This window comes from Aptenodytes forsteri, unplaced genomic scaffold, assembly GCF_000699145.1.
Source record: "Aptenodytes forsteri isolate BGI_AS27 unplaced genomic scaffold, ASM69914v1 Scaffold81, whole genome shotgun sequence".
NCBI classification, from domain to species: domain Eukaryota; kingdom Metazoa; phylum Chordata; class Aves; order Sphenisciformes; family Spheniscidae; genus Aptenodytes; species Aptenodytes forsteri.
Genome location: NW_008795259.1, coordinates 3,405,842 through 3,420,281, shown reverse-complemented (window position 1 = coordinate 3,420,281; position 14,440 = coordinate 3,405,842). Strand labels below are relative to the sequence as shown.

The window sequence follows — 14,440 nt, the reverse complement described above, 5'->3', positions numbered from 1 at the left end:
TCCCTTTTTCTACTAACTGTAGCTAATATCGCAGACATTTTCGTAAGAAAAAATCCTTACCTTTTGACCTTTCCCTGCACTTTTGGCTTAAAACACAGTTCCCCATAGACTTAGCCAGCAGTGCTGCCCAGGTTCGCAGCGCAGAACCGAGGCCGTTCGTTAGATTTGTCCCGCTACTGAAAACAACACATACGAATCGAGTTGGTAGGGAATAAGGACTTTATTCTAAGATGTGAGCTGAAGCAATGAGCATACGAAGCAACGACCACTAGAAAAAAGTGAAAAACACAACAAATATTTGTATTGTACCAGTTCAGTCTGAACACAAAAGCCCCTTTCAGTAAAATGTATGCACAGGCCAAAAACATATGCAGAAGCTCTGAAAGTCACCTAGAGCAGTGCTTTTAATGTCTCAGAAAGAGGTCTCCCTGTGAAAATCTTTAAGCCAGGAAAAATACTTCAAGTAACAAAGAACACAAAAGTTAAAATGATCTGTTAATTCCTTTTAGCTCTGTTGAGAAGGAGGGGGATAATATATCCCAAAAGAGTATGCATCTTTAAGATGTATAAATTCATAGTCTCTAGAACACAAGTCTGCTGCCAGACCAAATACCGTTTTTTCTTCCTCATTTAGAAATTCAAGTGAAGTACGTCTGTTAAGCATAGGGAGATTGTGTTCTGGAGTTAAAGCTAGTAAGATCACATGGTCTGCTCGCCAGCGAGGAAATTTCGCTGACACACATACCCAACAGACCTCTTCTCCTCATCTGTATAATGGCACCCTACCATTAAAAGCTGCAAATTGCATCAAATTATACTTCTGTAAAATTTTTGAAAACAAACGTTAAAACAAGTATTTCCTTGACTGTCTTAATATGGGAGGCCAAATGCTGCTCTCCTTGAACTCTCCCTTCACATTCATTTCAGTACCACTGGAAGGAAGCTGCGAGTGCACAGGAAGAGCAGAGCTGGCTCTGTACAAGTCAGAGGTGGTAGTTATTTTAACCTGGCTCACGCGAGTGACATCAAAAAAGGGCTAGCAGGACCATTTCTGTGCTATTTTCAAGGTCTGCCAACTTAACTGTAATGCATACATATACATATATATATATATAAAATGCATAGTAGCTTTCAATTATAAGAAAAATGTAATTTATTTTTAAACCTGCTCTTTGGGACTCTAGAATTTCCGTGGTTAATCCACTAAATCCACAGGTACTATGAGCTGAACGGTCACTTTTCTTAACACAGTGCCATAAATTCATCACCTCAGAAACTGCTATTATGGGGGCTAATCCAATAACAACAGTGGCAGCAACAAAATTCATTGTCAGGACAAATGTCAGTCAGGCATTAAAAAAATATGTCTCTGAAGAATTGCATTGTTTTTAAAAAATACGCTGAAATATTCTATACAAGAATATAGGCATCACACTTATGAATCTAAATTTATAACCACTTAGATGTATTAGCTACTCTCAATAAACCATCTACGTTTGCTACCCACCTACAGTAGCTACAGTTTCAAATTGGGAACACCACAAATTTATGTACCTTCCCTGAGATCAGCAACCCGAAATAAATAACTCTGCAAATCTAACAGTGTAAACTCTGGATTTAAGTCTTCGGTAAGAATCAGTCCTCAAAACCCAAGGAGAACATTAAGCAAACGTAAACATAGCAATCATTTTGTCAGTTTTGTGTTACTCTCAGCGACAGTGGAATTTATGTGAGATGTAGCATCCAAACGTTGAAGACCCGTCATTTGTATCATACAATATGGTTGTCCTAGTTCACTTTCCTATCATTGAACCCCTGAACACATCCAGCTGTGATGTGGATCTCCAAATTGTGACCCAGATCTCCTCCTCCACTCTGCAAAATCTTTACAGTGCCTTTAAAAACACTCTTTCTGAGGATCTTATTCTTGAATAGAGGAATGGCGAATAGATCTGTGATAATCCTCTGGACTAGTCACAAGTTCTGGTAAATCATAGCCTCTTAGAAGATGTCCACTGTTTTGTTGAGCAAAGTAATACAGCTGCCTGGCAAACATTGGTTCAACCTTAAGAACAGACAAAATGTTAATCAGACATGTGACAAAATTTCATGCTCCTCATCTTAGTTATTTACAGTGGTTTTAAGTTAAAAACAAGGCAGGACAAAACAGTTCTGCTTACCAGAGTGGGAAAACGATTTCAGTGGTCTCACTAATCTCTGTTTTAAGCTAGGACTTGCCTGTTCTGCTGCCACGTGCCTTGCTAACTGCACACACTCCTTACCACCACGGCCTTTGTTTAGAAGGGCACGTACCAGTGACACAAATGATGTATTAGCAATTACAGCCCCTTAGCCAGCCCCTGGGTGTGAGCAATGCCTACAGGCCAGACATGTCCGTGGCCACTCGACATGTTCAAATGCATACACAAAGTGCTGTAAGTCTCATCTGCGTTGTAAAGTACTTTGAGGACTTAACCTGAAATGCTGGAGCCCTCGGGTAGACTGAGATACGTCGCCAAACAACTGTGTTTGAAATTAGACTTCAGTCTAACACCAAGGTTACTCTTGTTTCTGTTCATTCAAGCTCTGATGAGGAATCTGCTCAACCACCAAGAGGGATCTGTATGATTTAACGCTGTCTTCACTTCTGTCTCTTCAGAAACCACCGTTCCCCCTCAGGGCTTTGGGCTCTGACTGCAAGTATTTAAGTTGCACACTGAGAACAAACACCTGAAGCTCTGCTTGCTCTCGGGGGACCAACAGGCCCCTCCACTTTAAGACACGGGCACCATTTTGGAGGAAAAATACGCTGTCTGTGGGTCCCACCTCTAGGAAGGGAGAGAGCCAGAAGGCATCGCTGCCTTGGAGCAGCCCCACTGATCCCCCTTCCCTTCCTCTCATCGGCATTCAGAGGCAGCTGAGCACCTCCCGTCCCGTCATGGGGGAGACGGGAAGGCAGCGGGGCACGGTGAGCCAGACAGCTCCCGGGGCATAGCTGTTTGGTGGATGGTGGAGCCCCACCAGCCCACAAGCCAGGACAGCCCGACAAGTTGAGGAGCAACCGGTAAGGGAGAAGCAAAGCTCTGGAAAGAGCAGGAGGTACAGGCTCACAGAAAAGCTGCCAGGACAGGAGATGGAAAAGGGGGCTGGAGAAGGGCTGCTAGGAAGGAGGGATGGATAGCCTGGGATTGATTTGTGAGCTTCCCACCTTCCACCCCAGAGACTTGCTACGCAGCAGTGTGGCAGTACGAAAGCTACGCAGCTAAGGGGAGGCCATGGCTTATGACAAAAGTCTGACTTGGGACCTGTGCTGCTACCAAAGGGGCTTTCGAAAAATTAAAAGAGACACCAGTTTTCTTCCCAAGGATGCAATAAGCTAAGCTCTGCCGCTAACGTGTGCATTATCACCTCTCTTGTGGTTTTATGGGCCAATACAGCCAATTTAGAAAGTACCTGGTCTCAGTCTCTGTCATCACCCTCTCTCAGATAGCGTCCTGAAACACTAGCTTTGAGTGTGTGCGAACTGTGGTCAGTCAGCCCATGAGCTTGCCAGCTACCTTAACCCCGAAGCTGCACAGGCAGCCCCTGCATCCCATTAAGGGCTGAGGTCCCTGAGATGCAGGTGGTGATTCTGGAGCACCTTCAGCTGCAGCAGTTGTGAAAGCACCGCGTCCTGCACCGGCCTGGCAGCCCACGGAGCTGCACAACTGGGCTGGCAATAAAAACACAGCCCAGCTCTTCCAGGGTACCTTTCAGCGTTAGGTTTTGAAGGGATTTGCAGAAGAGATCACTGATGCTCTACAGAGAAGGAAATCAGGTGCTCTGCCCTACTGACAGCTACCAGTCAGTCCTTGGCAGATCTGGGGATTCAACCCCGGTCTGGATGGTGCTGCGTTTTCAAGAATTTATTACCTCCCCCCACAACCTACACAAGGTAGAAAAGCCCGACTGGCAGATTCATATCCTCCAAGGAACATGTTTCTTTCAGGTAAGGCAGAAGTCCTACTTACATGGGCTGTAATTAGTTTCCTCTGCCTCTGCGGATCTGGAAATTCCTCCCCAAAGCACAGAGCGACCTGGTATCTCGGCAGCGGGCGTCCATGGTGAGCAAAGGCTTGCAGCTCTGGGAAGAGAGAAAGTGCCGTGTTGTGGGTTAACCCCGGCCGGCAGGTAAGCACCATGCAGCCACTCGCTCGCTCCTGCCACCGGGATGGGGGAAGCAATCGGAAGGGCAAAGGTGAGAAAACTTGTGGGTTGAGATAAAGACAGTTTAACAGGTAAAAAGAAAAAAAAAAAAGACAAAACAAAACAAAGAAAAACAAGAGATGCAAAAAGCAATCACTCACCACTGGGCAACCAATGCCCAGCCAGTCCCCAAGCAACAGCAACCTCTGGCAAACTCCTCCCCCCAGTTTTACTGCTGACCACGAGGTCACACGGTAGGGAATATCCCTTTGGTCAGCTTGGGTCAGCTGTCCCGGCTGTGTCCCCTCCCAACCTCTTGTCCGCCCAGCCTACTTGCTGTGGGGGCAGAGTGAGAAATGGAGAAAGCCTTGACGCTGTGCAAGCACTCTTCAGCATTAGCTAAAACATCCCTGTGTGATCAGTACTGTTTTGATCACAAATCCAAACCATAGCACCACATGGGCTGCTATGAAGCAAATTAACTCTATCCCAGCCAAAACCAGTACAGGCCAGTAAGAAAGACTTTGTGGATGGCTGAGCTCCAAATGGAGGACCCTGCAGCACAGTGGGAGAAGATGAAGTAACTCCAGGGGAGGATGAGAGAGGTCAGGAAAAAGACAAGAGGTAAGGAGAGGACACTGAGTTTGGAGACTTTCCCACAGATCAGGGGGAGCTAGTTATAACACTGCAATTTTTCTATTTGCCTTGCCTCACAAGTCATTCATATGCACAAACCGGGATGTCTTCCCATTAGTATTTCTATTGGGCCTTGACAGCAGAACCTCCTGGAGCAGACACCGGTGGTAGCTGGGACCCAATCAAATGGATGCCCAATAGCAGCACTGAAACCAACGGCTTAGTAGAGCCAGAGACTCAAAGTACTGCCAGGCATGGAATTCAGGCTCAGCTAGACACAGTCATAGAGCCACTGTCATCACTGTGCCTACTGGGGGACGGGGAGGCACGGGAAGGTGAACGACCTTATTTAAGCCATGCACCGAGCCAGCAAAAGAGCCTGTGTCTTCTGCGCTCCTGCACTCTCTTCGCTAACCCACACCCTTGCACAAAGGGAAAAAGGTCAAATTACGTAATTATTCCAATAGTCAAAGTGTCCTCTACGAAAGATAGCAGCAGAGGCCTTTATAAGAGACTTCCACTTGGACCAAAATCACTATGTTGTGTTTTAGACACTGCATTTCCTTCCAGAAAAGAGAAAATTCCATCTAACACAATATCCTCGTTAAAGTCTGCGTTATGTGCAGTATTGCTACATAGTTGATTGTAGATTTCATTTTAGTTTATAACCCTGTTCATGCTTTCTGGAAAAAGTTGAAATTAATAATTAAAACCAATGTCTTATAATGAAGCACCCCCTGTTATACAGGGAAAGGAGAGTCTTCAAACTTGGCATGACAAATGCACCTTTTCCCAAAATACACCCCTGCCATTTTTACTCTAACTGCAAGCTTTTCAGACCAAGGTGTGAATTCAGCGGCTACCACAATAGTGTCCCAACCCTGGCTTGGTACTACGGGTCTTACTGGAAGCGTCAGTTATAAGAGTAAAACAATAGGCAGCTCACTTAAAACACAGAGTAAAGCATAGTTCTCCCTAGAGTCTCTCCCAAAACCCCCTAAAAGCGCTGTGAACTTTCTGGAGGTATGCCAGGAGAGAAGAGAGATTTTCCATAGGACCCTGCTTCCCTCTGTGCTGCCACAGGACAGGGAAGAACGATCCACCCAAGGCCAGTCCAACGCCATACTGCTAATGGGCAACTTCTGCCACCTTCCTCTTTCCCCCAGTTTTACTTGGCCTCAGCAGTTCTCCAAATCCTGCATACCTTTGGGAGTGCCACACAGCAGCCTGTGGCATGGACCTGGAGAAGAAAGCCCTTTCTTTCCCACCAGCAGGATAACTGGGGCTTGAGGTCAGCATCGCACTTCTCTAAACCACTCCACTCTCTCCATCTCCCTTTCCAGGCCCAACCGCCTCCTCCTGCGCCGCAGGGCTCCCCACGCACCTCCCCAAACCTTCCCCATCTCCTGCTACTCCGGCTCCAGCCACCCCTCCTTCTGCCAAGGCAACCCTCCTCCGGCTGCTGCCCTCACGCTCCCAAATTCTCTTCCTCTATCCTCCTACTCTCCACCCAGCCCAACTTACTGTATTTATTACGCAGTACTCTCCAGATACCATCCACCTGTTTTCTGATTTACTGCCATTTTAGCCTTCTCAACAGTACAGGCTGCTCAACACAGGCCTCGATGCTCCGGCACAGTTTGCATTGCAGGATCCAGCTCCTCAACGGGGTCCTAATAGCTGTGGTCCACAGTAGTTCTGCTCCTGCCCCTTTCTCTGTTGTTCAATATTTTCTTTCCTGGTAGAGGTCTCCTGCGCCTCTTCCCAAGGAAGCCCTGGTTTCCTAAGGGGGAAATCCCCAAGCTTGCCTGCAGTCTGGGACCTCAGTACATTCAATTAACATGCAGATGTGATACACCCATGGCAAGTCACTTACAAACCTAGCTGAGCATCAACACATGCAAAAACTCACTTTGCACACACCACAGACTATGACTTCAACCACGTGTTTGGGTTTGTACAGGCATTGGTGCATAAGTAATTTAGGAGGGGGGAAAAAATAACTATTGCTTGAGCTTATCTTTGGGGTTAGGCGTCTAAAAAGAGATGTCCTGTCAACCGTTTGGAAGAACCCAGAGTACATCTAAAAAACCACCTGAGAAAAGGGAAAGGGATTTCCAAAACCATCATCAGAGGCAGAATTATACGTCTTTAAATTAGCATGTGATTGAAGCCCAAGCCAATACCCTGACCTCAAATTCCCCTTTCTAACTGTCAATTTTCACATCCATATGAGATTTCTCTCTTCAAATGCATTTCTTGCTTGACCATTTTGCTAGGATGGTGCATCAACCTTGGAATATAAAGTAGGCTAAAGCTGTTGGTTTGGGTTTGGTGTTTTGGGTTTTTTTTAATTTTGCAAGGCGTTATTCTCCTAAGAGACTCATGCCAGTGCTGATGCCCTGTTCTAGTGGGAAAACACGCCAAACCATAGGCATTCAGTTCACCTGTAGCGATGCTCCTACAACACATCTCAAAAAAGGGGCCAACATACACCTGCTGGCCAAGTTGTCCTCTGCGACAATGACCGGCTCCCACCAGTTTCTCTGGGTGGACAGCTTTCCTCCCTCTAACTGCTCAGAAATGCTGGGAAGCAGGGTTGAGGCTCTGCCCCTTCCCTCCAGGGGCCGGAAGGAGAAGGCACCATCCTGAAGCGTGCGCTTGCCCTCTCTGTACTGATGCTCCCAACCGCCCTGTGCAAAACGAGACCTTCCCACATTGCTCTGGAGAGATAATGCACCTCCCTGCTTAGAGCAATCTGGAAACTCCAGAGCTTGTGAAATCCTTTTCACCCCCCCGATATCTTTTAAACACTGGCACAGACTGAAAAGGTGGCTTTCTACTGAAATTCATGCTGATATTTGTATACTCTGAGCAACATCTCAGGCTCGCTCTGGGTCAAGTTGAGAGCAGCACGAGTGCAGACCACAGACCTACCCAGGACTTACACTAGCGGAATCCAAGATCAGGATCCACTTTCCTCTGTCACCCAACACATGGAAAGACTATTTTGTTAGGTTCCTACTTACGCTTCTTAGAGAGATGTGAGGTTTGGAGTGTCACCAGCCACGCATCAGTTCACTCCTGCTGGTTTGTGCAGGGGCACTGAACGTGCACAGAGAGCAGAATTTGACAGGATTATTCAGGAGTCAACTACCCCTTGACTGTGCTTGCCCAGAAGAAGTGAGGAGTAATTCTTACTGTAACTCGTAAGGTAAAACGAAAAGAACACTCCCGTAAAGCTGATGTGGAGAGCGACCAGGTGACATCTCCAGAAACGATATCAAAGCCATAGCGGGAATTACCTGCTAAAAACTGCTGAGTATCAAAGAGCTTGCATGTTTGGTCCCGCTCCAGCTTGTTGGGTCGGTCACTGCAGAGCGCCAGAGGCCCGTCCCAGTAGATCCTGCTTTGGCAAAGTCTCTTAGCGTAGAGGCCATCAGGTGCCATCCACAGTATTACTCCTCGTTCCAGGTGGTTCAGTAGTTTTTCTATGTTCTTCCTCTGGCCATTATCCTCTGGATAAGGGAAGACAACTTGCTCCAGGCTGCTGACCTCATAACTTTGGCCATGGGATATCCTACAACCTTCAGGACTAGAAGTTGTCACCTCCTTTACCAGTATTTCACGGTAATATAAGCAGATGTGGAGCCGACAATCTACAAGGAAAAAAAAAAAAAAGAATCACTGTGATACGTTAGTATGAATGTTTTATGCTTCAGGTCTGTACTAACGCCAAGAGACAGGTTTGCATGAGATTTCTGAGCCTGGTGGTCACCACCACCCAGAAGACAGGCTCACATTAGCAAAAATCATCTAAAGAATATAAATACCAAAACTTTAGGGGCACGGTAGCATTAATGCTCTCTCATTTTATTATAAGGGCTACTGATGTGGGAATTTGGTAGGAACTAACATCCCGCAAACTTCACATTTCCATTTAAAAGGAAAAGTCTGCACATGAAAAGTTGTTGTTGGTCACATTTTCCAAGTTCACTTCACAATTAAACCCACCGGCTCAGTCCACTTCCTCTGATTTAATCATGAATTAGCTGTGTTTCTCCCCAGATTTTGCATAAAAGAGGCTTCTGCACAGGGGACCTGCAAACTTGCACTCAGCTGCCTGAAGAGAAGCGACTGCTGGCTCCAGTTCCAACAGGGCTGTGCCTGAAATCCCCAACCTTACTTTCAAATGACCATTCGGTCAACTTGGCTGACCCCTAAGAACTCACACAGCGCTGAATATATATATATACACACACACATATATATAAAAAAAAGTGTGTGTGTACAAGATATGTTTATATATATACATATACAGAAACACACACACATATATACATACGTACAGACCCTGATTCAGGAGAACAATCCCGCCCAAGAAACCTGCCGAGCGTCGTGTTACAGGTTTATCCATTATTTCTGAGAAAAGCACATTCCCACACCTTTTCCCAGAGTTATTCAGAAAGTCCGCCAGCATCTGGATGTCTGCAAACTTGGCTAAAATAACTTTCCTTTTCTTTCCCGAATGCCTTTTTTTCACCAGGAATAATGAAGCAGAGCAAAGCCAGATGGCACCAGCAGGAGCACAGCAAGGTACCCAGATAACACCAGCTTTTCTGGAGGCTCCCCCCACATGAAAAACTGAGCCAAAAGTCACTGACAAACCCCAAAATTTCCAAACTCCCCTGGGAAGGCCTGATTTGGTGGCTCACCGAAGCAACCCAGCACTAACACCGTGAGCCAGCGAAGCGCTTCCATTAACATTAACCACAGTCCCTCGGTCCCTTGGAGCTGGGGCTACAAGTGCTTAACTATCCTAGCAAACAGAGGCTTAAGCCCACACACCGAATTCATTCATTAAAGAGGTTTCTCTTTTTTTTCTTCTCTTTCCTTTTCATCAGAAAGAGAGACGGTGCCAGGGCAAGTCAGAAGTGGGAGTCTCTTGTCAAGCTCCCCAGAAAGCCCGGGGGGTTACGGACCTTACCTGACAGGGCGAGGGCTTCACCAGACCTTATGCTTGGCTCAATCGGGATGCCAGGAGTCTGGGACTCAGGAGGGGCACAAGCATAAAAGGTTCCTGTCACCTGACAACCTGTTTTCACAAACAAAAGTCAGTGACAGCTGCCTAAATCCTCAAAGAAAAGCTCGGGCAGAGATCACAGCGATGCAAAAGCGAGTTTTTCTGGGCCCTGCCAGGAACAATCTCTCTTCCCCCCTTCTTCTTAAAAAGATCTTATTTCCCAATTTTTCCAGGTATGCCAACTCTACCAGTTGGCATTTTTATTTGGGTCTGCATGAAATACTCCCTTGGCATTTCAGTATTCCCCCTAGTACTTTTTCCTTACCTAACGTGTTATTCTATTACAGAAATAATTTACATTTTTAACTAGACTATAGTGCTCTTAAAAGTTGCCTGCATAAAGTAATCCATTCAGTATAAGGAATTTTACTAAAGACAGGTATAACAATAAAGCTGGAATTAACACTGTTTAAAAAGCAGGTAAAGAACATTGTGCAGCGGGAGATTACTAGGGTTTTACTACCAGGAGTACTATTAGACTGTTCCAAGAGATGCCTATCAGTAAGTGGATTATAACACGGCCAATTGATGTTTTCCTCTGTTTCTTAATGTCGATGAAAGTCTCTGGAGGATGATGCAAGGGAGTTGCAGACAAGTGCACACAACCTTTCCCAATGGCAGAACCCACCACGATCAGGAGCTGGAGCGATGCGGATACAAAACATCTGCATCTCTTGGAGAAGTCTTAGAGTGAGAAACCCAATACCAGCCACTAACAACTGCCTCCAAATTCAACAAAGCGTCTGAACGTGTGTTTAACTGCTGCAGAGGATGTACTTCAGTGCAGAGTTCATTCAGCTTGATACCTCGATTTTTTATTAGCAAACAGCTCAACTGAAAGCAAAGGATTCTGCCTAATAATTCCAATATACTGCCCGCAAAAGTTGCGGTGCACTGAGCATTTACTTTTTAGCAGACCCAAAGAAACAGAAGTTTATTTCTCTGCACCAAAACCTCTAGAGAACTGTCCTCTGGAAATGTAGCATCTGCTCTAAGAAGTCCTTCCTCGCTTCCCGTCCTTTCCTGCCCTTCTGAACCAGCTGCTTCTCCTCACGAAGCAAAAGCCTGCATCCTCAGGTGAGTTATCCTGCAAGGGTCTACAGCACACAGGTCCCTTTCTTGTATGTTTTATCCCCTGCAGGCTTCAGCATTGCCAATTTTCACAATTCAGGCTTTTTCCTAAGGATGCAGAGCTTGGAAAGCCGTGACTATGTTACACTCTGGTACTGTGAGATCTTCGGGGGAGGGAACGTCCCTTTATTCTGTTTCTGCTGTACCAGCCCCAAGAGAGACTCAATCCATGACAAGTTGTCCCATTGCCACAGTACTAAAACCAAGTAATAATTTCAGCTTTCCTCTCGGGAGAATAATGCCATTCTAATCCACAAGGCTGGAGGGAAAAACTCACTGATGTGTGCCTCAAAAGGTCCAAAATCAGAAAGCAAAGCTGAAGAACACATGTTCCCATTTGGGGTTTGGGGGGAGATTGGTTCCCTTCTTATTGCTCAGGGCTTTTGAGACAGCTCAGGACTTTTGGGGGCTGACTTGTATCAACTCAGAGGACTGCATAGCTCACACACCGCACGTATGGTGGCAGTGAAAGCAAGAGCTAGGACAAAGGCTCTTGCCACGGGCCCCATGGCTCTCTTTGAAGGGAGCCCAGCACTCCTCTCCGGCCACTTCTGTTAATTCCAATGAAAGCTACAAATAAGAAACCTGAAATCTGCAGCCCTTCTAGGTGACCAACCTCAGCAAGCAACCCTAAATGGGAGCATCTTACCATTTTCACAGCCAGGCCCTTGCCAGTGATGACTGCGAGCTGCGAAGGGGACGCTGGCGCACTGGTAGGGGATGTCGGGATGCGGCTGCTCCGGGGCAAACTCCCTCCAGTTCCGTTCGTGGGGCACCATGTAGTTTGGTACCTATTCAATTTAACGAGATGGTCTTTTACTCAGCAGCTGCCAAAACTAATGCTCTGCGTTGCACCAGCTTTCACATTTCAGCTGCTTGATTTGCTCTGCCAAAGCCCGCAGAGGTCTAAGCATTGCCCTGGCTACGCGAACGGCACTTCGCCGCCACCACCAATGAGGCTTTCAAATTAACTTCTCACCACTGGTGTAAATAATAAGCAGGGTGGAATAACAAAAGGCAGTCAAAGCATTGCTGGCAAATGTCTGCTTGGAAGAGCAAGGCTTCATTGGGTGCTTACATTCTGGCATCAACAGAATGGCAGTGCACTAATAGCTATCGCCCAACAGAAAAAAGCTATTACTCAGGGATAAACAACACCAAGGGAAATCAACCACCCTGCGGCCTCATATGACATTAGAAAAGTTGCTTCTCGATTTCTCAGTTTTCATAATAAAGTTTCTTCCCAGAGACAACTAGAGAGCCACGCCAGCAAAGACAGACATAGCACATAGTACAGAAATGACGCTGCTCAATGTACAAGCACCAAGCGAAATGCATAACTAATGTCATACCTGAGATGGTAGTGAAGTGTAAGGAGACGTTATTGGAAAGGGATGGTTCATCATTAACGATTGCTCTTCCACGTTGATCTGTTTTGCACCTATGTTCACCAGAGGGATGAAAGTAAATGATGTCAACCACATCTTAAGGAAATCTGAAATTGGCACATTGAAGACAAATCCATACAACCTGCCTTTGAACAAGCAGAGGACTAAAATGCCCTCCAGTGCCCGTTCGGGACAAGATTCCCAGCCCTCCCTTGCAGGCAGCTCCTGGAGGCAGTCTGTCCCGCTGGGCTCCCCGGTGCCCCACAGAAAAGAGCCGCCCAGCCATACCCAGCGCACCACGATGCCCTCCCCGGGCCCTGTCAAGCCTTTGCCTCCCGCAAGCCCTGCCTGGCACCAGGGGCTTCTTGGAGAGCAGGCACTGCCCCCAGCCTCTGCCCAGGAGGCTGCAGGCTGGGCATCCCTCGCTCCCAACTCTTCCCCCCGCAGCAGTTACCTACTGTCTGGCTCAAAACACTTCTGTTCTTCCCTGTATTCAAAACCTAGATCCAGCAAGCAATTTTTTTTTTTTTTTGCCTGTCCCTTGAGCCGCTTGCTTGGCTCCCTCTGCACAGAACTGGCAGGGAGGCTCCAGCTAAAAGAGCAGTTCCTCCAGCGATGTGCAGGGCGCCTGTCTGCATCCTCTGCAAGGGCTCCCTTTCAATGCTCTGACTCGAACGCCAACAGTCCTCCCGCAGACGCAGCCTCTTAAGTCATCAGAACAAGCTGCACTTGAGCCCTGCGTTTTGGCTCCTTAAAAGACTTAAAAAAGACTGTGGGGCCTCTCCAGAAAAGCACGCTTCAGTCCTCATAAGCTTACAATGAGACATATTCACACTCTGTTACACAGGGAATTGGAGATGCTTTACCTTTTTTAGCTCCTTCTGGCACTATTCTGTACACTTTATAGGGATCTGAGATGTCCAGCTGGCTTCTCTCCACCAGTTCTTCAAAGTCATTGCTCTTGTTCAAAGCACACCTTAATCTTGTCTTCCAGGTAGGGGGATCTGGTTTATCAATGCCCTCTCTGAACTTTCCTTTGAAAAGAGCCCAAGCCTGGAAACATTTCAGATAATCAAAAGAGCAAGAAAAAGAAAAAGAAAAAAAAAAAAAAAGAAAAAAGAAAAAGAATCAACTACAAGGTACAGGTCCACAATGCTAGAAACAGCATATATGTGTGTGCTTATATGTGCATGAATTTACTCCCTACAGGTTTAGGCTAAGAAAAAAAGCAGCATGGTAAGGTAGGAAAAACAGTTTAGCAGGCACGAGGAAAGGGAGAAAATGATCCAATGTGGACATAGATGTGCTGCAGTCCCACAAGCATTTAGCTCCACACGGAGAAGTGGGAAAGGGCGGGTTGTCTCATCCCACAAACACAGGGGACACCAGGGCACAGCCAGGGCCACCAGGCAGGCAGCCGGCGGCAGCAGGCACCCAGCAGAGCCAGCCTGCAGAGGCGGGCAGCGAGGACGGGATGGCAAGGGGCCACGGCAGAGCCTCCGGGCATCCCTCCTGCCCCGGCTGTGTCCCACAACCCTGACCCCGGGCTGAGCCCTACCTTGAAGAGAGCGGCATCCTCTTCGCGGTTGTAGTCCTGCTTGCCGGCATGCTTCCAGGGGATGCGGAAAATGCTCTTCTCATCGTTCTCCCACACCAGCCCCGGGTACTTGCCACTGTCTATCTGGTCGATCAGCCACTGGCGGAGTTTCCCGTTGCCGCAGCTCACCGAGTTCATCCCGCACTCGCCCGGCTCCAAGTTCATGCCACTCGTGTCGGGGGTCGGGTGGGGGGTTTTAGGGTGCCTCACCAAGCCCACCTCTGCACACACCCAAGCACCGGCTCTCTGGGGGGCTGCAGAGGAGGGGGAGAGGGACAGGATGGGGGGAGAGGAAAACCCACAGGTCAGGCACCGGCTAAAGTCCCTGTGTAGAGCCCCATCAGCGGTCCCCAGTCTCTGGTGCCTCATGTATCACACCAAACGGCAGCTACGGCATGCAGGGGGGCCCTGGGGAGCCCG

The 14,440-nt window shown here is 47.4% G+C and overlaps 1 protein-coding gene across 2 annotated transcripts; it reads right to left on the bottom strand.

Moving 5' to 3' along the window:
• Positions 1-203: 203 nt before the first annotated feature.
• On the bottom strand, positions 204-14,234 carry IRF4 (interferon regulatory factor 4). Of its 2 annotated transcripts, XM_009279189.1 has the most exons (8): positions 13,982-14,234; positions 13,290-13,476; positions 12,388-12,476; positions 11,685-11,826; positions 9,809-9,916; positions 8,127-8,480; positions 4,011-4,123; positions 204-2,065 (listed from the first exon to the last, which is right to left on the bottom strand). In XM_009279189.1, exons 1-8 carry the CDS (start codon positions 14,183-14,185, stop codon positions 1,922-1,924), a joined length of 1,341 nt encoding a protein of 446 aa, XP_009277464.1. In that variant the 5' UTR covers positions 14,186-14,234; the 3' UTR covers positions 204-1,921. The 2 variants fall into 2 exon arrangements, with proteins under 2 accessions (XP_009277464.1, XP_009277465.1); XM_009279190.1 differs by lacking the exon at positions 9,809-9,916.
• Between the last annotated feature and the right edge of the window lie 206 nt (positions 14,235-14,440).